Below are 26,022 nucleotides of genomic sequence, written 5' to 3'. Positions count from 1 at the left end.
AAAATGAAAGTTGTTTAATTCCAGGTTATGCTAAATAAGGAGTACCATAGAATTAACCGAGAAAAAAGCATGTTAACCTTCTTTTCTACATTAGATTTAAGAAAGGTTTTTTTACTTCTCTGTGTTTTTTTGTTTGTTTGTTTGTCAGTTATTGGAACACACCTAACCTCAGGATGATACCCAAAAAAGTTATAAAATGAAGTATTGGACCCTCAGTCACAGTTTACCTTTTAGCAATTTAAGTTTTAAAGTTGAAATAAATGTAATGCCAACTTAAATGGTATGGATAAATTAATAGCATTACTGAGATAAAATGCAAACATAATTTTTAGGACATTGACTCTGGAGGGAGATTGTTTTTTAATCCCCAGTTCCACAGCTTACCAACTCTATGACTTTGGGGCTGTTTATTTTCATCATGCTTCAGGTTTCTGATCTGTAAAATGAAGTTAGTAAGAGTATCTACCAAATAGGGTTGCTGAGAGGATCATTTGACTTATATGTAAACCATAGAACAGTAGCTGGCACATTGTCGGGGAGCTAAACAAGGCTTAGCTCTAATTAATGTATCACTGCAAATCAGGTTCAGTAAGTTACCCTTTGGGTAATTAAGAAAAGCTCATTTTTCAATCCAGATTCAGGTTTACCCCACAATCCCAGGGTGTTCCTTGCATAAGCCAAAATGACATAAAGGAAATAAGCAATTATTTTAGGACACATCTTACTAACGGATGCACAAAATAGATGGAGATACAGCACAAATGCTCACGGACACAGTTCAAAGTTATGACAGCTCGATGCTGAGATGCTGAGTGTAGTTCCCGGGAAAGGAGCTGGGCTGTTCCACTCTCACTGCTGGGAGCATGTGCAGGGGGTGGCACATGCTGCCTGTGTAATGCTCACTGCAAAACAGATGCTGAATGCTAGTTTTTCACTTTTCATAAATTGAAAATCCTTGGCTTTCCTCCAGTCAATGAAAACAAGTACTAATGTAGGTCTTTCATAAAAATGAAGAGAACTTTCAAAAGACAGGGGATAACTTCTGATGAGCCATTGGTGTGAATGAGTATGAAACTTAGTTCAACTACCAGTGCTATCAATATTGCATGATGCAAAGTGCCTAATGTTTACCTTCTAGAACAGTGCACACGTTCCAATTTCAGGTGGCCACATTTATGGTGACTGAAAAAAAAAGGGGGATTTAGAAAATTCAATGCTTTTTTCCAATGCATTTTCCTATTCATTTACCCACATAATTAGGGTATGTTTGAAAAATACAAAATGGCAACATCTTTCAAAATCAGAGAACCATGAATGACTGTCAGAAGATCAAATATTTCCACGAACAGTTGAATAACACCCCATATGGCAATCTTTGCAGTGTTTTGCACTACCAACAACCAATTCTCCAATTCTCTGAATACCAACCCATGTACAATAATTCAATTCAATTTTGACACAATCCCCCTGGATTTAACATCAGCTCTCACAGGTTAAAAGGCTCAAACCCATATGCCTTCCCCGACTTCAGATACCAAACCCAAGTCCCTGGCCACCCGCATTTCTGGCAGACTGGCTATAAGTCAAGGATCTCTCACCTCTTTCTCAGGTTTGATAGTTTACTAGACCAACTCACATAACTCAGGAAAGCACTTTACCTACTATTACTGGTGTATTAGAAGGGATATAACTCAGGAACTGCCAAGTGGAAGAAATACATATGGCAAACTATGGCGGGGGGGGGGGGGGGTTGATGAGAAAAGGGGGATGGCTAGGAGCTTCCAGTGCCTTGGAGTGTATACCAACCAGAAAGTTCTCTGGATCCCCCTTGTTTAAGAGCTTTTATAACCCAATCTCAAGCCCGCCTCCCTTTTTGGAGGTCAGCAATAGGACTGAAAGTTCTTACTCTGTAATCAGTTGGCCTTTCTAATCGCCAGCCCCAGTCCTGAGGTATATAGGGGCTCTACCCTCAGTCACTTCTTTAGTATAAACTCAGGTGTAATTGAAAGGGACTGTCTGATTAACAAAAGACATCCTATCACTCAGAAAAATTCTAGTGTTTTGGGAGCTCTGTGTCAGGGACTGCGGACAAAGACCAAATGTATTTCTTATTATACCACATAATCTAAAAGAGAAATGTCACTTTTTATACGTAAGGAAATGACCACTTGCTAATAGATCTGAACCTATGGGTCCCTTTAGAATTTGTGATTGAGAACGTTGTGCACAAGTTGAGAAGACCAAAATACTATGTCTGGGCTGCAAAAGTGCTATTGCTATAAATGTTACAATATAAATTGGAAGACTTCTTCACATTTCTCCCTTGTTTTATAGCTTAGAAATAAAATAATAATCCAAGAAGGATGGGTGTATTTCATCAAGAATGTCAACTTGAGAATGAGGAAAAAAAAACATTAAGGCAGAAAAAATATAATTAAGCATGTATTAGTTTGGTGCAAGAGTGATTGTAGTTTAAGAGGTTGAAAATAATTGCAAAAACCGCAATTACTTTTGCACCAACCTAATAGAAATTTAAAAACATCAAATTAAAATGTCACATATTAATTCCTTCCAGCAACTATGTTTCAGTATCCCTATTAGGTACCAAATTATGGGCATTGTCATAAATAAGCACATTTCTTTTGGGTGTGTGTGAGATAGATAACCACGAGGTTTCTGTATCTAACATCCAAGTGAAGTTTTAAGAAATGCTAAATCCTTAGCTGTTCTACTCTTTTCATGCCCCACAAACTAACAATTGCTCCTTTTATCATTATAGGATTTTATGTTTTATTTTCCATTATTATTGTTTCATTTTTTGATTTTTCCAATTCTATTAGAAATAAATCTCAATATTACATATACACATATACGTTTTATACAATAGTATTACTTATATTGCATTTATAACATTCTCCCTTATTATTATATTAATACTAACATGATGAAGAGGACTTCCCTACACTTCAATTTTCTTCAGTAACTTCATCTGTCATTCAACTTTTATTGAACATGAGCTATGTGCCAGGTACTTTGCTAGGTCTGAGGTACAAATTTGGGTTAGATAGACACAGTTCTCACCCTCACTTGTGTAATTATATCAATACTAGGAAATTACAGTATAACAAGTGCTATGATGGGGGAGAAAAGTACACGGTGGGAGAATCACTTCTAGAAGTGAGAATGGGGAATTGATTAAAACAAAATGACCTACTGAAGAAATTGATGTTTCAGTTAATGTACAAATTGGGAGGAAGTATTTAAGGCAGAGAAAATGACATGTGTAAAGACAGATGCCTTTTTGCAGTCATCATAGTGTTTCATATTAGCTAACACTCATGTAACTCTTGCTATGTGCTGGTCTTACTACAAGTTGTTTTCATACTCTGTAAACAACCTCATAAGCTAATTCTGTTGTTACTTTCATTTTCCACATGAGGAAACAGCGGAGGAAACTGATGAAGGAACTTGCCAGGTTTATACAACTAGAAAAGGCAAAACCAGAATCCAAGCCAAGCAGCTTGAGTCTGTGCTCTTCCTCTCAGTTCCATAGTGCCTTTTACAGTGGAAATGTAGTAAAGTAAAATTTTAATTTATTATACTAGGTATTCATTTTCGATCCCAATAAAACAAGTAAAAGAATTTTAGAGACCAACTTGCAATAGCTAAAATAATATAAATCACCAGAAAGCCTGTGTGTCATTTACTATGAATCCTAAGTCCACAACAGATTAGGAAATCACTTCAACAATTATTTATTGTCTATGTCTACATGCATAGGTCCCTGCTAGGATGCAGGGACATATGATCAATTTGTTTAATCTCTACAGTTCTCGATTTTGTGATACAGTATGTTAGCTAATAAGCATATATAAAACTTGTGACAAATATAACCGAAAAGACACCTGTAGGATATGAGGACAAACAGTTTGCCTTAGTTTCCTTTTAATTCATAGCACAGTGTCTAACACCTGATTAAATATGGAATGAATGACTGCAACAATGTGCTATAAAGGGAAGAATTACTTCCATCAATGTAAATCATGTAAATTTATTAAAAAGAGGCATTTTGGAGCCCTGAAGAATGGATTGGATTTCCTTAATGGAAGATAGTATAGGAGCAGGGGAAATGCAACTTTCTTAACACATAAAAGTTGAACAAAATCATTAGAGTAGAAAAATAAATAAGACAGTGAGAGAATTCACTAAGGACTTTGACTAGTGTAAGATTGTAGGAAGCCTTGAATGATGTAACAGGGAACTTTATTCTTTTGAAAGTGGAGGTTTCAGTAGAGGCTTATGAGCAAGAAGTGACAAGATCAGAGCTGCACTTTCATAAAATTTGTGTCATAGTGGGTAGCGAGCCTATAAGAATATTTTTAGAAACTAATTCGTTCAAGTGTGTGCAAATTAATGATGGTCTAAAGCAAGCCAATAAAAGAAGAGAAGGAAACAAAGACATGTAAGTTAGCTAAGAGTATATTGAATTTTTAGAATGCTGCAATAAGTTTTAGCGCGCTAACCTATATTAACTGAAAGAGAGTCACACTTTGAAAATAAGAACAATTCCTTCATTTCATTGACGGAAATAGCAAATCATTCCTCTTCTTATTATAGTTGCTGTAGTTCAAAGCATGCTTAAAAATGAAATATCTGTGAAACTGAAATATCTTCAATAATGAAACATCTGTGATACTGAAATATCCTCAATGATTTTTAAGAATTGGGAAGGCTTCCCTCCAGCATATGTCCCAGATATATAGTATTACATTTTAGGTCTAATTGCAAAAACTGTGCATGGTGCCCCAACAGAGCCCCAAAATGAAAAACTAGTCCATGTGGAATTAAGATTCAAAAAACAAAAAGTAGATAAAACCTAAAGTGTGGACTGATTTGTATCAAAACTCTTACTTTAAGTATAAATGAATAAAACACATTTAATTTATTCAGATATGAAATCTCTCCTATTGATATTCAGTATCTGCCTAGAGAAAGTTAAATAATGTTGTGTTTAAACTAAACTAGATTCTATTTAGAACTGATGGATAAATTCTGTCTTTTTCAGAATCAATGTTTTAAACAAAGTTATGGTTCTGAAAGTGTGCTCAATTATTATCCACTCATATGTCTAGATTCCTATCTTGTCTCAACTCTCATGTCATCCATCCATCCTCTACTCCCACCCACTCACCCCCCCAAAAAAAAAAAAAAAAAAAAAAAACTGTAGAAAAGTTAGATCAAGAGTCAGATATGGAGAATTTTAAAAATAAAGTGATTTGTTTTGGGGCCCACTATGAAATGATCAGGTCAAACCATCTAGGAGAACATCATCTAGCTAAGAACTGGACTCCAGCTCCCATGGAAGGTTAAGTTATGGATCAAAAGTAGTGGAGAATGAAGGAAAAAATGAATGTCCTGAAGCAGGAGGGAAAAGGCAAGATAGAGAAGAGCTCTGTCTTCTGGAGGATAGCTGTGTGTCTCTGCTCAAGAGGAAGAACAATGGCAGTAAGAATAACTCCACTTATCAAACATTTCTTTCCTCATGTCATCCTCATAACAAGTAGGTTTTCAGACGAGAACAGTTGAGGCTGATAAAGAGTAAGAAACTTGTTCCAGGATCCAGTAGGAAATTGTAGAACTGGGGAAGGGTTTATTCCGTATGATACAATCCTAGTGTTTGTATAGCCACGGTTTGGGGCTTTTCTTGACCTGGCACTTCCAAGGCACTCCATACACTCCCTGTCTTGGCTTCTAAACAGCTCACTGGGCACTCATGTAGGGAATGGAGACTGTCAGTTTCCCCAGGGTGGCAAACGGTGTTTGTCCTGTTCTGCACTTTTCCCCAGCAGAGTGCCAGCAAATAGGAGACCCTCAAAACTAAGTGGTTGCTGGAGGACCGCAATAAATTTTTAAAAAGGTGAAATCTTTCCAAAATTAATTTATGTAGATAAATGTATAATGTACTGCAATGATCCACTGGTAAAACCAGCAACTTTAATTTCAACTCATGCTATTAAAGAGAGTTGTCATTGGACAGGTAAGGTATATCTTTATGTATTCACAGTAGAATTTGTTTTGAGAAACTATAGGTCTAAATTTTAAGAACTAATGTATTGGCCATGCTCTATTTTAGAAATCTGTTATCAAAATACTACTTATAGTTACTAACTCAGTAAATATAATAAAAATATTTAGATTTGAAGCCATACACAATTTATGGCTACATAAATAGATATGACTATTTACTTAACCCTCTGTAGACATCATTTGTATCTTTTTTGCAACTAATGTTAGTTGTATATGCATACATGCATTTTTCACATATCTATACACATATGCACACACATGTATTCACACATAGACAAATATAATGTAACCAGTCAGAGGGATATCTTTGTCTAAGTAACATAGTGATGATTTGCCATATTGTTCTTGATGAAGTGTCCTTGACAGCTTGCCTAAACTCACAAGCAATATTTTAATATTTTACCATCCAGAGATATTACAAGACATAAAATAGGTCTACTGAGGGATTGAAGGACTTCAGAAGAATGAAATCTTTGTTTTAGATAGATGTTTGCTGCATATGCAGTTTCTAACTTAGAAATGGATTAAGCTTCAAAAATTTGCATTCTTGGTGGCTGTTTGACTCGGCAATAAGCAGTATAGTGTTTACAGTGTGCCATGCATTGTATGTAGCACCTTACAGATTTTGACTTATTTCGTCTTACAACAATCCTATAAAGTAAAGATTATCTTCATTTTATTTACGATGAAGTTAAACGTCTTTTATATGCTCACACAGTAAGTGGTAGCCCTGGGCCAGACTCCATCAGTCTGGCTCCAATGTGCCCGTAACTACTGCACAGGGGTACATCTTGCTAAACTCTGCTGCCTTTCACTTGTTTGCTCTTTGGAACAGGTCTTATTATACAATATTTCTATACTTTTCATAAAGAGCTAACTCTCAGACTGGGCCACACAAGCCCCTTATCTTAAATGTTGCACATTCATCGCCAAAGATTACAAAGATATTAAGATTGCACTCTTCATAGTAGGCATACATAATAAATAGACAAAGTTTATATCGCTTTATCTTGTTTCATTGTACTTCAGAAAATTCAGTTTTACTTGGAGGAGAAACGTGTGCTAGATAGAAACATCATGGAAGTTCTAAAGGATATGTTCAAGCATTGTAGAGGTGAAGGTCACAGGTAATTTATTATGTCCATTTTCTGTTCAACTTATGACTTTCCTATCTCTATTATAGATCTATCACTGTCAGTATTCTTTGTTTTTCAACTTTTTCTTTATAACTCTAAAATAGAATTAAGGCAAGGAAAAACTTCAAGTAAATGAAAAGATGTATCAAAGCATTTGGGCAATCATTGGAGGAGTCAAGGAAAATGGATCTAAAAGGATGTAAATGCTTATGTTTGAAAAAGGATTAAGGTTAAATTTCTAACCCATGAGAGGAAAAAGGACAAAGGAGAGGGCAGCAGGTCTAAAGATGATTTTGCTTGGAGAAAGTCCTAGCTTCAAACAGCTCTCTGTTTGAAGGGTTCTGTTATTCACTGGAATTCTTTTGGTAATTATCCAGAGAAGGCAGAGCATAGCAGGGCCCTGGGGTGAATGAAAGTGTGAGTGCATATGCTGATATTTCAACATGCAGGATATTCATAGTTCATAGGTAAAGATTTGTGACCTGGGAATATTCCTATACCAGCAAGTCCCTATTCCCACACCCTCCATTGGGGGATCAGTGCACTGTCTTTTGGGCCCAAACACTGCCTACACTAGACTTTCATAGAAAGTCACTTGCCACGGCTTTGTTCTTTTCCTGACTGTAATAATTAAGCTAATGAAAACTCTTCTCAGTCTCCGACTTGCTGAGAACATTTCACAGGAATCTGGGCCTTTGAAAAAACTGAACTCTTCCCTTGCTCAATCAGGAAGTCATTTTAACTGAAGGCCTTTGCCTGTTTGATTTGAATCGACCCCGGTGGACTAGGATCTCCCACACTTCATCCAAACTGTTGAGCTTCCTTTATTAGAATTCTAGAGCTTTCTGTCTAAATTTTTGACAAGTAAACTGCAGGTTTTTTAAAGAAACATGGACCTAGGTGTCTCTGGCATCCCGCAAGTTAGAAAATCTAGGACACAATCTAGGCTTTTGGCCTGAGAGAAGTCTTTTTTTGCAAAGATGGGCTTAGACATCTTAAAGTCAACCTATGTTCCCATCTAACATAAGAAAGTCTGATTTCTTTATGAGCCGCTTTCAGAGAGGTTTTCAAAAAGGCATTGCTTTTTGAGGTCTCAGCGGTGTAAAGTGGAGCTTCAAGCTTGCAAAAGGTGTAGCAGGGAGTTGCTCTGTCAGGTGTTCTGGGCAAATGCCCTGAAAAGCTGCTTGTCTGGCACAAGTGAGGAGTTCCAAAAGGCTGAGGGAAATCCTCCTCATGCCAGCATGTATTCATTTATCGCCATTCAGCTCATTCGGGTTTTGCACAGTGATAGGTTTGTGCAAGCCGCACTTGGTAATGAACTTGAGAACTGAAAATACACCCATGAAAGGAAGCAAGGACTCACCTTAGACAAGTAATCCATTTTCCAGTGAATGGGAGTGGACTCTTGTTTTCTTATTACAATCAGATTTGCTCTGATTGGTGAGATATCCCAAAACTGTAAATTAAGGTGCTTTATTTTTAATTCAGTTTATGCATCTGTCTATAAACAGATACATGGATGTAGATTTGGATTTCAGTTTGAAACTGGAATCACTTAACCAGTGTTTACCAACAGTGTATATGGTGCTGATGCTGCATGTGGCCTCAGGGAAAGCACTACAATAGGACACAGGGAATCTGTGAACTTACAAGGCACTTTGCATCGTTCTAATAGAGCTGCTGAGATTGTTGCATTGAATGTCACTGCTATTTAGAGTGATAAAGGTGCATCTTAGACTTCTTAGAGTGGCCTGTAACCACACATGCTGCTTGTTTCTGAAGCTAGGGAGGGCCTGATTAAATACAGGGCTCACCCACTGTGAGAAAACTCTCTGGCATCCCAGCTGCCATTCAGAATGTGAAATCCAGGATATGACCTGTCAGGATGAGCCACTTCAGCATATTGTGGCAATGCAGCTGTCACTGAGATACATAAGTCTCTAGAGAAAAGCATTCAAACTGTTTCCATGGTAGAATGAATACAAATACACAGTTCCAGTCACGTTTGAATGTGATCTTTTCAACAGGATGGCCTATACTAAATATGCACCTGACTGGAAGTGATCCCATACCTCTTCTCATCTTTGATTGCTGCAGATTTTCTGCATGCAGTCTGATTCAATATTTTTCTTGGTCTATATTTGAGAAAGGTGCAGACTATTTGGAAGCCATATAGATTTAAATTATGTGTTGTCCTTCTCTTTCCTCAATGAAGACAAAATTGCTATAGATCGCCCAACGTATTTCAATGAAATATTTGAAAAAGAGATAGTTCTATAAACCAGATTTAAAATAATTAGTTCATATCAATTCCTTGGTACTGAATTATTTTCAATTTTTTTTATCAATTTATAACTCTAACACCAAAATGTATAGTAGAATTTGAAATTTCCTAATTTGTACCATTAATATCAAGAGAAGGTCAGTGAGTAAGATTAGTGATTATTAAGTATTTTTGTAATAGGGAATTAACATACATGGTCTCTCAGGTGTGTCCAAATAGGTGGCCGTAAATCAATTTTAGAGCAAATTATTATTTTTTTCATATTAAAAGTTTCTTAAAAGAACGAAACAGGGTCAAGTATCAAACTTATGTTTGAATTTGATACTTTATTGCTGAAACTGACTAAAATAAGTCTCATATAGAAATGCCTTATCTAAGGCAAAGTTTTATCAGGAATTTTAAAGATCTGCATAGTCAACCAAAAGACTTCCTTCTAAAACCAAAAAGGAATTGCGAGAAACTTTGATCAACTGACACTACACTTAAAAAAGGACTACTATCTCAAACTATTTTTGATTTGAAGGCAATATTGTCAACTATGCATTCTGATATTTAGATACCTATGGAATGTTTGTGTGTTTATATATTTGCATAGCAAACTAGAGGTACAGATTTACATATACATTATTATGTTTGTTTGCATATGTTTCTCCACATATTAATGTACTATGTATAATTGTATATATAAATATAATGCCTGTGACATATAACTGTGTATTATATAGCCATACTTAATAGTATGTTTACGATACATATTCACTTTATTAATTAGAATGAAATGTCCTATTTCCTAATCATAACCTGTAATAATTTGTTTTACTTGTTTATCTCAGGAACTCTTGGTTGTAATAATTCGTTAATTTATTTAACAAATATGTCCATGCTTACTATGTAAAATCATTTAGTTAGATAAGTGTTTATACTTTGTGTGTATATAAGTTGAGAAGTTATCTCTTTTCAAATACCTGAAAGCCATCACTGAACTATAAGGTAACCTTGAGACTTTCACACATGTCATTTCTTCATTGAACTGTGACAGATTTTTTTTTTCCCTGAACACTTATCATATTCCCCAGATGGCTTAGCCATCATCACTGACAAAGTATGAATAATGTTTTAGGTTGAACAGATGTAAGCAATTTGTAATTTTTCCCCTTTCTGAACCAGCTTTGTTTTGATGAATCAACTGGAAATTGAAACTTATGTAGCACTTCTGTTTGAAAAGGAGTAGTGTTTTCCCACATTGGAATATGTAGTCAGCTCTTAAACATGGTCAAGAGATAGGGAACAGGGAAACTGGCCAGATTCAATAAAATATGGGAGATCATCACTTAATATTGCAGTGTAGTTCCAATTTCTTTAGTCTACAGAACCACATATAAAAAAAGGTAATTCCAAGCCAACAAAACTTCTATCACATTTTGAAAAGAGAGTTTTTAACTAGTATATATATATTACATATATACATATATACATACAAACATACACACACATCATATTGCCTCCGTTTCTCTTTGGTCAGAATACTCTGAAGAACTAGAGTTCTGGAAATTCAGAAACTGTTGATGAAATGTGAAGAGAGAAGAAAATGTACAATTCTTCTGATGAGGATTTGTTTATTCTGCCAAATTAATTTTTATAAATTATACAAATTATATTTTTGACCTTACTATACTCAATTTAAATTGAGACTTACTGGCAATTCAGTTTCAGGGAAAGCTCTCTACAGGCTCTAAATTAGTTAGATACTCTTTGTTTAAAAAAAAAAAAAAAAAAATCTACCTAAGATGGATCTTAATACTATAGCTGTAAAATACACATTTATGTATACATTGGTATTCCATTTGCATACAATGTGATTTATTTTCCTTATCGTAAATAGTTGCCACTTGATAAATAGAGTTCAGCCACTGCGCTTCACTTCCAGAGCGTGTCTCTAACCTGACAATTCTTGCTGTAGAAAGAACCATCATAGTGAATATTTTTAGCTTTCTTGAAATTAAGGTCTATGAGACCAAACTAATTGGCAACTGGTCTAGATTAGATAACTCTGAATTATTGAAAACTTAAGAATTTGGAAACTCCATATGCTACAGACAGAATTTAATAACCAAAATATGATCAAAGATAGCCATAAGTGCACTTATTATTTCCATTCTCATTACTGCATTTCAACATCACTGACTTAGAATTTTTAATGTTAATATTGTAGAATATTTTTAGGTAGAATCCACAGATAATCCTCAAAGCTTTTTTAACCTTGCCCTTTTTGAAAACCATGAAATTTCATGCACTTCTTTTGGAATTTCAAAATAAATTAAGTAGTATGACTGAAATTGGATCAAAACAATCATAACATTCATTATGCTTCTACTTCCACTCCACTCCAGAGAGCTACCTGTTTCACCTTCTTCACCGTGAATAATCACTGGTCCTAATAAGCTGGTTAAGGATCTCATTTACCAAAGTCTGTCATGTAAGAAACCATTTTGAGGAACTTACCTCGTATATTTTCTTATTTAATCAGGCACTCTACTGGCTGGCCTACATTGGCTCCTGTTTTTCTCTTAGAGTCTATAAGTTATTGTTCCTTAGATATATAGCTCAGTCCTTGAGTTTGTTTTCATACATAGTTGCTAGGCCAAAGACAAAAAAGATTGTTTTCACGCCTGTACAAAATTAAGCTCTCTCTACACAGATCTTCCAGAGTGCCCACAAATTTTAATGATTTGCAGCTTTTTTGGTGTTGCATTTCATACATCGTCTTCATTTGAAAGAATGAATATTAAGATAGCAACTGAGACATTTTAGAGGTGTCTTTATTAGTTAAGTAAGACCATTAGACCAGTATGAGATTTCTTAATATATAACACCTAATTGCTCTTATTCCAAAATTTAAATGAGATTTATTTTCCAATAGTGCATATTCCTTTTCTGAACCTGTGTATTTCCCAGATTCATCTCTTGCTTTCCGCACTTTATGGGTGTTTCGTGCATTAAGAAACTTTATAAATGAAATTTGAGTCAGTATACAAAACAATATTACATGAATGCACTAACACAAAGAGAAATAGATGGTCAAGAATACTGTACACATGTTTCGTATGCCAACTCCCACATATGCCCTGCATTCAGATATTTTTCCCAAGTAGAATCTATCATCAGAAAGTGATCTTAGATGCTTTGTTATGGAAATAGTCCTCTTGAACAACAACAACAAAAAGGCATTTTGACTATATTTTCATTTTAAAGAAAGTTATATTTCACCCTCTTGATAAGTTTATTGTCTTGAAGTCTGAGCTAATCATCTCCATCAACTTAACATTCTTATTCAAAGAGTCTGGAGAAAAAGTTTTGTTATTGTCATTCCTGAATTTCTATAATATTAGTATAGCTAAAAGAAAACAAATTGTATGAAATAAATGGTTGTCTTAGGCAGTGCCTCTAAATTTATGGGGATTTTGTGATTGCTGTATTCAGTTGAATTGTATAGTTCACATTCTAGGTGGAAACCTAATTATCATTTCTCCCTGCCTTTTAAAATTTATCAAGTTTAAAAGAAGTAACTATTGGGATTTTTGTTTGTCCATTTGTTTTCCTAGTAATATAAACCCTAATAGTATAATACAGGCAATAATTCATCACATTCTATAAACAAAAACAATAACTAAACTGAACTCAAATTCACTAGTGGAGTTGAATGTTATGGACATGTGTGCAGGTGATCTGAGTGATCTTTCCTAATATGATTGCATCAGCATAATGTATTACATTTTAATTGTACGTACATTTATATTAAGTGAATTGAAAAAAGTTGGGAGATGAGGAATTTGATCAGATATCAAAAGTGTGGGGATTCTCCTTAAACTAACACGGCAGGGATTCTTGCTAAAACTGGACTCAGCATAGATGGACACAGAAAGCCAAAGTAGAGACCTATTTGACAAGAGGGCTCAGACGAGCCAAACTAAAGTTTGGTAGAGGAGAGAATCTCATACCTAGGAGTGCAATTGCTGCATCATATGGTTTAACTCTCGGTTTAACATTTTGAGGAACTTCTAGAACTTGTTCCAAAGGGTCCACATCATTTTACTCTCATACACAAGCACCAGCAAAGGATGGGTTCCAATTGTATCACCTTGTCACCAACGCATTATTATTTGTCATTTTTATTATAACCATTCTAGTTGGTGTGAAAAAGTATTTCATTGTGGTTTTGACTCACAATTCCTTGATGGCTAATGATGTTGACCATCTTTTCACGTGCATATTAGCCATTTATACATCTTCTTTGGAAAAATGTCTATTCTTTTCCTTTGCTTATTTTTTTTAAATTGAGTTGTTTTTGTTTGTTTATTTTGTTTTGTCTTTTTATTGAGTTGAAGGAGTATTTTTAAATGTATTTTGTGCAAGCCCCTTATCAGATATGAGTTGCAAATATTTTCTCTCATTCTATGTTTTTTTCTTCCTCATTTTTTTGATGGTATCCTTTGAAGCACACATATTTTTAATTTTGATAAACTCCAGTTTACTTTTTCTTTTGTCACTTACGCTTTTGGTGTCATATCTAAGAAGGCTTTGCTTAAGGTCATGTCATTTTATTTCTGTACTCTTAAGAGTTTTAGAGTTTTCACCCTTCAATTTAGGTCTATGATTCATTCTTAGCTATTTTTTTGCAAAGGGTATGAAGAAGGGGTCCAATTTTATTATTTCAACATTTCATTGTAACTAAATATTATGACATACATTACAGTAAGAAGTCTCAGGCAAAGTGCAGTTTGTTATACAATAGCCTGAGTTTGTATTATTGTTTTCACTTTCATATTTTTCCATTGCAAAGAATAGTATATTACATAATGTAATTATCTTTACAGCTGTATTTCTAATTGTTTTATATTTTCAGAAGTATAGGAACATTCTGTTTTTTTTCAAAAAAATACTCTATTAATGATCTTCCATTCGGCAGCCATTTTATAAATGTGATTTATATATTAAGAATATGTTGAAGGGATCAGTATTAAGTAAGGCTCAAAAAGAGAAAAGGGCTAGTTTGGGCTTTCATCAAGTAAAAATTGACATCTGGAGGGGGAAAAAAAGACAAGTATTTATTGACATGTGACTTAATGAAAAATATTATATATTACCTTAGAGCCCTTTAAAGTTTAAATAAAAATTTTTTAAAAATCCCTTAATTATCTTGTGCAGTAGAATTACAGCACTAGCATTTCTAGTGACAGGTTACTTTGGAATATAATTCAGATCCCAAAGCCTGCATCCCTGATAGTGCCCCTTTCTCAACTTACGTACTCATAGAAAGTCCTTTATTGAGTAATAAATTTATGCCAAGAACAAGGCAATTGCCAAAATGGGCAGTCCTTTCAGCATCACACTCTTTATAGCAGGAATAATGACCTAAATTTTACTACGCTCCCATATGCTATTATTTTGAAACTTGCTGGGAAAATTTTAAAGAACTACTTTGAACTTGCTTATGACTATCTTGATTCCATTCCTTCACTGGGCTTTGAGAAGAACTCCGATCATCAGCTGATGTTGTTTGTACTTTACATTATTGAATGGATTATAGATCACATTTGTTGGTCCTTCTCTTGAAATAGATTTTAGCACACTTCCTATCTGGAAGTTTCATGTAACTTGATTTATTGATGTAAACTGGAGCATATACATTTGAAAATAGTCCAAATCGAGCTAAAATAAGATCATCAGACCACTAGAAAAGGTGTTTACATTTTGTTATCATAGTAAAATGGACTTTTACTATGAAAAGTCCATGAAACTCTTCTTATGTTGGCTGGGGAATGTGGAAGTGTCATCTGTAACTGCCTCCTTAGCATAAATGTTTATGTAATGGAAAATTTTCATGAGTAAAACCACTATTGTTTTTATTTCCCAATATCTAACCCATTACTGCTAAGTTTTAGGATTACCTACCCCCACTTGCTTTTAATTCTTTTTGTGTAGGACTCCATGTCTTATTATAAATGATTTCACTGCTTCCTTTTAATTGTAATAGGGAAAATGTAAGGTTTTCATAATTGTTGATTTTCCAAAAGCAATATGATCTCATTCGAAGGATCATACAAAAGGCACATTAGCATTAACCTCATTTAACAACTTCCTCATGCTACAAAAGACCTTCCCCCTCTATGTTTCCAGTATTTCACCTTTTGGATGTCACCACTTCATCATTTTGTGAGTTTAAGTTATAAATTTCAGTTGTCTTTCAAAATTCAATTGGGTTAAAAGAGAAAGTCATTAAAACCTGTGGCATCAAATCTACTTCATTTTTGCCATAGCCTCCATGCACCAGTTCAAGTTAGGCATTATCTCTGAGACATTCCAAAATAGTTAGAAGCCATTTATATAGGATAATATTATATATATATATATATATATATATATATATATATATATATATATATATAAATTATAAATATATATATATATAATATATATATATATATATATATATATATATATTTTATATATATATATTTTTTTTTTAGTTCTCCTTCACCAAAATCTAACTCGTGATGTAGTTTTGGTGTGATCCATTTAAATTTCATTCAGGTTTCTGACATGGTAAATAAACTCTAAAGGAGTCCTCTGTTTATTTTTGTTTAACTGTTCTCACTTCTCAGAACAATTTCATTTTCCTACGATATAATTCTCTTTCATTCGCTTTATCTTTGAAATTATAATAAATAATTTTCTAATTTTATATAATCAAAAATCAATTTATTATGAATTTAGAAGTAAATTTCATGACCTCTTGTTTCAAATATTACAAAAAACTAGAAATGATGTTAAATTTTCAGCATGGATGATTTTATCAAGCAGCTCTATAATCTTATTGAAGGGCAATGCTGCATATTATGTCAGATCATACATTATAAAAGTAATAGTAGTTAATAAATAATAACAAGCAAAATGTAAAGATTAGACTATTGCTACAACTGGATGAAATTTCATGTCCTCAATCTGAATTCAGATTACTTGCAACCTTTTATAAATGAGAGTTTTAGATGTAGTAGAAGCCAAGTTAAGGATCTCGTTTTATTGGCTAGTAATCTGAGTCTAAATTACTTGAAGTGGTTTATCCAAGAGCACATAATTAGCTAGAGGTAAAGCAAAGCCAAGACTCCAGCTTTCCCAGGGCTTTCCCACTATTGAATATTGTGACTCAGAGACTGCAAAGCCATGAGTGTGCTCCATTGTATTAACACTACAAATCTCTAAAATGCCAGCAAAAATAAATTAAGTAAGGACTCATTAAGTGCCTACTATGCTAAGATATGCATCAAAAATAGATTCATCTCTTTCTATTTTATTATATAATGTTAAACTTCTCTATGAGTATGTAGTGAAGCTGTCTTTACAGAGATACAAGTTATACCCCCATCTTCTCTCTTTACAAATGGAGTAAAAATAAACAACTACCTGGAAATTTTTCGAAGGCAAGTTTCTTCAACGTTGAATTTTGTCATGTAAACCATAGGGGGCTACAGGCCAGGAGGAATATTTTCTTTTTATTTTCTGCAGTCATGGTGCACTGGAGCTGGCTTGTTATACTGGCTTGCAAGAGCTGGTCGTGCCATCTCTTCCCATCTCCAGGTTCACTGATGTTATGGGAATATTTGCACCACAGAAACTGGCAAATGCTACAAATTAGCGACTTTCTCTCTCCCCTAGTTAGTGCCTGCCGTTAAACATTTACCAACACACCAATGTACAATGCATTGGCTGAGCAAAACTGGACAAGCCTATTGTACTTCTTGAGCTGCTAACTGTCCCCTCTGTGAAATAGGGATGGCAACATATACTATAGCATATATCACAGGATTTTATGAGGATCATGTGAAAATCTTTGCAATTATGACTACAAAGTAGAATTACTAATATCACAATAATGAGAGTTATATGTTTGCAAATAAAATATGAGACACTTGGCAAAACCAATATAGTACAGGTAGACCTAGAGTTCCTTAACACCACATCTACACTCAACCTAGGTACCTAGCCAGACAAAAAGAAAAAGAACGAAATTCAGAGTTAATGTCACAGCCTGATTCCTATAACAGACATCAAATAACATAAGTAGGTACCAAATAGAATGCAGAGATTATTGGGCCAAAAGTAGTACCCCAACTCCTTTCCCCATGCCCTGAGTCCTCTATGAATCTGATGAATTAGGCTTAGGAAGGTGGATAAAACATTTTCTGCATGTAGGCTATGAAGGCCTCTGCAGAAAGGATTTCCTCTTTTCTTCTTATCACCTACTTAATACAGAGCTCTGCATACAAAGGGCACATAGAAAAAAGAATATTGACAGGTTGACCTCTTGAGTTTACAAATTCCCGCTTTCACTTTTATGACTCTTCCAAATACTTTAGAACCCTTGTTCAAATAGGCATGGAAATCCCTACCCTTTGATGCAATGTCACTGCCTTTGGCATTTGCATTGTGGTTAAGTAAGTCATATATTGAAACTACAAAATCCTCTTCTGAGCTTGGGTCCTGTATACTGGTCCACTCTTATTTACCTTTGAATAAAACAAAAAAGCCAAAAACATTCCATGCGTAAAACACATGACAATCCACACCAGACTGTTAATCACAAAAACACTAATCAGATCTCTGTTTCTCCCCCCCATGAACTGTATGTTGAAAATGGTCCCAAGGACTTGCTATCCCAAGCTGAATGCTCTCGAGAAGCTAAAGAATTCAGTTCCTTTTTGGTTGAAATTAGATTCATCATAGCCAGATAAATGTGGGCTTAAATCCTGGTTCTATAACCTACAGTCTCCATGACCTTAAACTGGTTATTTAACCTTCCCAAACCGCAGTGTCCTGCCTCATCTGTGAAATAACAAATATTCATAAGTTTGTGGTGAGGATAAATAAAAAAAACAAAAAACAGACAAACAAAAAACAACAACAATAACATACCCAGAGCTCTTAACACTGTGTCTGGCTCATTATAAATACTCAATAAATTATTGTTATCATTGCTACCTTTTAATAAATTGCGTATGTTTTTACTCCTGGGTTTATTCCTAGCTTGCCAAATCACATTTAATATGCTCCTCTGTCCCTTTGTTTCCTCACACGAGAAGTGAATTGAAGACCTATCACTTTTTTGCTTCTCTGGAATAACATAAAGATTAATTCCTGGTGGACTGAATTATTTTCAGTAATGCAGTGCTGGAAGTTCAATTATTTTTCAAAAAAGAAATACTCACCAGTCCTACTTTTGTAGTAACACAGTCATCTCATAAAGTACCATGAACTTTACCAAAACAGTTTTTAAAAAATTAAGTTTTATGCATGTTAAATAAATGAAGTCATGTTATGTAGCATACTGCGGGCTGGGAATACAATGAAAGGACTATTTGAAGAGTTGAAAACAAAACAGCAGAGCTGTTCTATTTTAGTATATTCAGGGATGATTTTTTTTAATTTTTTATTATATAACCTGTATAAGTACACTCCTCCTAAGAATGAACCAACATATTGACAAATATGGAGGATGGAATCTCTGAAAATTCATATACAGTATTCAGATACTATAAAAGAATTGGTTTTGGGGGCTGGAATATAGCATTGGGGAGATGCAGATATCTTCTGTAAAGATGAATTACAGAAAGCTTATTCTTTTCTATCTCAAATTCCCGTGGGCGTTTTAGAACCAGAAGCCAACTTATTTACTCTTAACAGAATCTTCCTGTGGAATCAGACACAAAGCTCAGTGGTGGGAAGATTAAATATGAGAAGAGAAATAGAAAAGACACCTCTGAACTAAGGGAACACAGGACATTATGCTATGTACTTCATCTCACATTCCAGATAAAAGAATTTCTGGGCTTGTGAATGGAAACTTTGCATATAATATAATATTGAGTTAAAAACCTTGGCACAGTGGGACTCCATACTCTATTCAAATTCTTCTAGAAATTTTCATGTTCAATTGTTGGAAGAATAGTGTTTTAATATGAAAAAAATGTAATATTACTTCTATACTTTTAGACTTCTTTGTTTAAATACAAGTACAAATTAATATTCCTTATTTGCGAATATGTTGAGTGTGAACTGTCATTAGCACATTAAATGCTGTTGAGAACACCATTTTTTGCTTTATTTCTGAAATGTTGGTTGCTTGAAATCATACTTTAGCTTATCAGGTGATTATTATCTAATTTATGATATCTAATTATCTAAATATCTATTATGATATCTAATATATCTAATATATTGCTGGCTTTAAAATCAAGAAGGATTTACTGAGTACGTCCTTTGCTTTGCAATGTGTTCAAACCTGAAAGAAGTTAAAGGGAACAGAATAGGAAGGAGGAAACAGAGCAGGGCCGAGAGTGTGTCAGGGAATGTACAGTTTCACAAACACAGAATATTTAAAACAGCAATAGAATCTCATAGATAGAGGAAACTCCAAAGCCATACAATCACATGTTTTTGTTTCTCAACTAAGGGAACATGTCCATTGAGGTTAAATGATCTGACCTCAATTGCTCAGCCAATATGTAGTTACAGAAGATGGCAAGAGAGAAGTGGGATGTATGAGTGGGATTGAAGAATATGGGATATGTTGAATTTCAACTACGATCACTTACTATGTGTTAAGCTCTATGCTAGATTCCTCCACACTTACTGTCTCTTTTACATGATCATAACAAGCTCGTATGTTAAATGTCATTGCCCAATGTCCAAGAAATGAAGTAGCTTTCCCAAGGATTCAAAAGCATTGTATCACAGATTCACATCCACGTGTTGTGACCATAAATATGGCCTTCCATAGAACACTGATTTGATGAGTAAAGGCATTCCAAGTGTTGTGTTTGTCTGAAATAAGAAACGGGATTGATATGTTGGAGGAGCAGTGGATAAGACATCTTGTTTAGCAAGATCAGAGCTTCTATACTGAGAAGTAGTGAGATGATTGCATGTATTAAAAAAACAAGGACATATTTAATTTACACATAAATTCCAGGGTGAGTTTGCTTCATACAAGACAGAGTATTACAATATTAAAGCAGAAATAAAGGGAGGGAGGAGAGAGAGAGGGGATTAATAATATCTGAAATAAAACAGCCTAGTTGATGAGAAATATTCTATGTGTATCTGTGAATGACTGTAATATATATTAATATCCAAAATTGTCAGGGAAACAAAAAGATGCCACACATTATAACAGTAATTATCTCTATATGGTGGATATTTTTCTCCTTCGTTCATTTTTTTCTTCAAGTTTTCTACAAGAAACCTTTTATAATTTATTTTATAATAAAAAAAAGTTTCTATATAGAGAAATACATACATGAGAACTAGATTATTTTCTGACTTGAAAACTAAATTACTAAATTTTAAGCTACAATAGGTATGAATTTGAGATAAAAAGTAGAACAGCTTGTTCTGAATTAGAGTATAAGTAGTTTATTATTTTATCAATGAAGTCTTTTCAATTCAATTATTTTCCTAATTAGGATTAAAAATTTAAGTTAATATTCTCTTTTTCATAAACTCTTCACAAAAAGTGTATAGTTTTTAAATGTCAGCTGGTATATAAACAAATACTTTCAAATATGGATAATAAAATTGTACTCTGGGCTTTGGCTTGTAAAGTTGACAGATATTATCTGATTATGCTACTATAATTTAAGAGGAATATCCATTCTTGTCATTTTCACATGTAAAATGTGTTTTTGGAAAAATACTGAATCCTGATCATTTAGGTTGGCCGACATAATTTCAAGAATTACATTAGATTTAAAATAAGCACATAGAGGACCCTTACTGATTATTTGCATCAGCTCCTATATTTTTTTAATTTCACAGACTGTATTACCTGTGACTTTAGTTCTTGACCTGCTTTAAGGTTTTGTTTCAATTTTTCTGTTACATATTGATGCCATTTATTAAGGTCTGTTTTCTAGTGATTTTCTATTAATCAAGAGGGAACATCACATTTGCTTTGTGCTTTTTCTCCAAAATTGTCCTGAAAAAAATAGGTAATTTATTTTTCTTTGGAATTATTCAAATTGTTACAATCCAAACATCACAAAGATTAATTTCTTCTATTAGCATTTCTAAGCTAAAGTTTATTGATACCAGTATTTTAACTGCATAGATTAAAATACAACACGTTTCTGAAGCCTCTCTACCCTTTATTTTCAAATAAGATGATCAGGATTTAGTTTTCAAAACACAATTTTTATTAATGTTAATCAATACCCTAGGTATGTCTTTCCTATTAAAAAATTCACACATTCATTTTCTCCATAAAATTTTCACTGAAGTCATTATCACAGAGTTGAGAATTGTCACAAGAATTGCATTTTCGTATTGTATTTTTCTAGATGTGCTGATGTGTCCATAATGCTCATTGGCTCACTCTGCATTTAGATATCAGATTCTTGACTTGAGGGTAAAAAGAAGACAACCTCACTGATTGTCTGTTTGTGGTGTCTCATAAAGTTCCTGGGTCTAAAAATGTTGAGTGATTTGTACATCTCTGACACTGTTTTAAGATATTTAGGCCAATAATTTTCCCTTCTGTATTTTTCCTAACATGAGTTGCTTATTTGTATTACATATTGAAGTTGCTTTGGTATTTTGTCTTTGACTGTCCATAGTAAAGTGGATTTCCATCAGATCTCTCCAGAATTAGGAAATGGAAAGCATTTATTTATAATGTCATCATGGAGTCACATTTAATGTGACCCGGCAGTCCCATACAAATAATATAGCATTATATTATTTACTGGTAGTTATTTTTTTCTCACCTTAGAGTAAGATAACTCAGCACGACCTTCATACAGTCAAACTATTTCCAATCATTGACACTCCCTGATGAAAATAGACACTTTTCCACTGAGTTTGAACTTCACCCACTTTAAACATTTAAAAGTAAACGCGCTTTTTAAAATTAACCAACTGCATCTACTGACATTTGTAACCACACACATACCACAAACATAAGACTTTCTAATAATAATCATTTCATGTTAAGAACATCTGCTTGTTCAAAGCTGAGAGAGCTTCAGGCCTTCAAACTGTAGTTTATGCTCCCAGCACAGAATCAGTGTTTGTGGTTTTGTCATGATGTCACCAATGTGTGTGCTCTGGTTTGGGCTCATCCAGCTATCTTTTGCTGTGAAAAAATAAATGTTCTCTGAAAATTCCGTATGACCCTTCTTACTGAGAATAGGGTTTCTTAGAACACTGTCATAACAAAAGGTTAATAATGTATTTACATTGTTTAACATATTCAGCATGTGGTCTTCACCCAATAAGAAAAAATTAAAAATGTGAACAATCAATCCTGGTTTGAAGGAGGGGGACGAAGAAGAAAAAAAAGGGGGATAATAATGGCTAAGTATATGTTCCCTGTTTTAGATGTTTGTCGTGAGGTTTGAAAGTCCAATATTTCTCTACCAAATGAAATAAAATAAAATTGTATTTGTTGCATATTCAATAATCTCAATATATTTGGTCTCCCCTGAAAAGCTTCATAAATTATTTTATAAAAGGAATAAGATTATGTAAAATCTAAGGCAGGTGTTTAAATACAGCAAGAACCAGAAGGTAATAATCTTCTCCTTACTTTTGGATGGCAGGGTATATATTTTCCTGAATAGAAGATAATAATAAAAACAAAAATAAAATAATAATTTATTAAATTTAGTCTGTTTTTAAGTGGACAACTTTGAAAGTCAGAGAAAACCTACACCCTTCCTCTTTTAGCAGTTTCCACATAAGATAATGAATATGCCAAGAAGTATTGGAAACCACCTTTCACGTCAGAGGTGATGATTAACTTCTGAATTTTCAGGCTTTTCAGGTGAACAAAGTTTGGTAACAATGATGGATCTGAACATTTTGAAATATTTTATTGCCTTTTAAAATAAATAGCATAAAGTACTTATCAGCATTGAAATATATTTCACCAATTTAACAAAATATTAAACTGCCTAAATGGTGAACTATTTACAAATAATATATGTGTTTTATGTTGTTCTTCTATAGGTTCAGGCAATAGTTTTAATTACTTAAGTACAATGTGATTTGGACAACTGAAGTTGAACACGTCGGTATAATACAGCTAAAGCATATATTTGTTTGCATTTTTAATCGAAATATTAGAAGTTTTGAAAAACTATAGGCTTAGTTTCAAATTCTGTTTTTCTAGGAGAATTACTTAATTTCTGCCTAATTATTGTGATTTTTGCAGTCATATTTAACCTTTTCTGAGTGTCTACTCTGTATATTACATCAATATTACTGCTAATTCATTATGAATATGAAATTATACAGTAATATCCCTACATTCCAAGACCTGGCTATTTATCTGACCTCAAAACTGAGCAAGAAAATGAGTATAATGGAAATAAATGCATTACGTTTTCTGAGTGCTTAAGAAATACAGAGAATGCCAAAAAATATATACACATTTTAAGAAAGTTGTCACTTTGGTCAACGTTGCTCAAGCAGTAGTTCACCGTAATCGGAAGTGTCTGGACGCTAATGGTAACCATTTTGAGCACCTCTTGTAATTGCAGAAGTCAAATGTGACTTGTATTCACATTATTGACTATTACAGATTTAACACAGTTTTTTCCTTTCTTAAAATTTATATACATTTTTTGGCACCCTCTGTATATTGTCTTCAGCAATCTTTTGAATGTTGTTCATAAAGATACTTTTCAAATGTTATTTACTTTAATTCCACATAGTATACTTGGTGTAGAGTGGTTGGTATGTTTCTCTAAATCTTTCTCTTCTCCTTGTGTGTGTGTGTGTGTTTTTCCAGTTACTGGCTGACGAACAAAGTTCCCATCAAAAGACCCAGCACAGGTCTCCTCATGTATACACTTGCCACGAGATTCTGTGATGAAATTCACCTGTATGGATTCTGGCCATTCCCTAAGGATTTGAATGGAAAAGCTGTCAAATATCACTACTATGATGACTTAAAATATAGGTACTTTTCTAATGCAAGTCCTCACAGAATGCCATTAGAATTTAAAACATTAAATGTGCTGCATAACAGAGGCGCTCTGAAACTGACAACAGGAAAGTGTGTAAAGCAATAAAGCACATTTGAAAACAGACAAACAAACTGAATATGCACTTCTTTTCTGAAGATGCTTCCTAAGATTTGAAAATAGGATCCAAAACAAGACTGGGTTTCAGCATCCGCCAATTACCTGAAAGGTGATAAAGGACATCCGTGAGAAATCCACTACCAGCTGATGAGATACCTGCAAAGTGCTCTGAAAATTAAACATTTTGACTTCAAGGGTCCTAGTAAGTGCCACTTCCACTAAGAACACAGTTTGAATGTATAATTAGTAGTGTTTACAAGATCCAACAATGCACTCGTCATTAGTTAACGAAGCAAATATGTTCATCGCTGTTGGGCTGCCACTGCAACAACAAGCACATGAGAAGAGGAACCCAGGAATACAACTCCGCCCATGGGGGCATTAACCATCCTTGTCAGCAGATATGAAGATGGAAACGATTTGAGCAGTGAAACTCATAAGATTAAACAACTCAAGTAAATGCCTTCAGTCAGGACTCTGAGTCTGATCATGAATTTTATGTTTCTGTTCCTGTTTTTGTTTGTCCTCTGCAATCTTTTGATTTGAGAATTGGGGTGCTTAGAAATCCTAAGACACATGTGAATCAGACAAATGATCTTCAAGTAAACATTTTTAAAGTTCTTATATTTTTAAAGAGCAATCACCCCAATGACTTTGTAAAAAAAAAATGTATTTTGCACAACTCTAAACCTCCAGATTTTTTTCCAGTGGTGTAGAAGGTACCAGCTAACCTGTACTACTCAGTAATCTTGAGCCATTCTAAAGGAAAGATGTCCTGTGTCATCTGAGATGGTAAAATTAGCGGAAAAAATATATACTTTTGGTACCAAAGATTATACTGATGTTTCTACACAACAAAACATTCTCCTTTCATGAAAATAGTATATTCGTACATTATACTACTAATGGAAACGTTGTCTCTATTTTAAATTTTCCAAACTCAAACTTTATTCTTATTTGAAGGAAAATTTTCACGGCTTTTACATTTCATAATAATTTTGTGGAAGCATTTTGCCCTTTAGAATAAGTGTTTGACTGGTAGGACTGAGCTATGACTTCCAATTCTTTGATAGTCTCCCTTATTATTCAAATGAAAAGACTGGCATGTTCTTCATGCCATCAGTAAATTTTCTTAGTGCAGAAATAAGATGACTTATAGAGTGTTGTTTCCATGACAGAGATGGTTCACTTTAAGAGGTTTAACAGTGAAACTGTCAGTATTTTGCACTTTGAATGGATTAAACTGACCAGTATTTTTTCTGTGGTTAAATTTATTCACAGTATCATATTAATGTGTTTTCAAAGAAGCACATGAAATTATTAATAAAGTGATTTAAAATGTTTTAGCATATATGAATTGACCCATAGGCCAGTT

The 26,022-nt window shown here is 33.9% G+C and overlaps 1 protein-coding gene across 1 annotated transcript in view; it reads left to right on the top strand.

Moving 5' to 3' along the window:
• ST8SIA4 (ST8 alpha-N-acetyl-neuraminide alpha-2,8-sialyltransferase 4) overlaps positions 1-25,315 on the top strand; it is an 81,218-nt gene extending 55,903 nt beyond the window's left edge. Inside the window, exon 5 of the mRNA XM_019727928.3 lies at positions 24,353-25,315. Coding sequence (XP_019583487.1) covers positions 24,353-24,635 — 283 coding nt within the window. The 3' untranslated portion in view covers positions 24,636-25,315. The remainder of the gene's footprint in view (positions 1-24,352) is intronic.
• The last annotated feature ends 707 nt before the right edge of the window (positions 25,316-26,022 follow it).

Source organism: Rhinolophus sinicus, chromosome 3, assembly GCF_057876585.1.
Source record: "Rhinolophus sinicus isolate RSI-liver-muscle chromosome 3, RSI-T2T, whole genome shotgun sequence".
Lineage (NCBI taxonomy): Eukaryota > Metazoa > Chordata > Mammalia > Chiroptera > Rhinolophidae > Rhinolophus > Rhinolophus sinicus.
The sequence above is the reverse complement of the archived record's forward strand: the minus strand, read 5'-3'. Positions and strand labels throughout refer to the sequence as shown.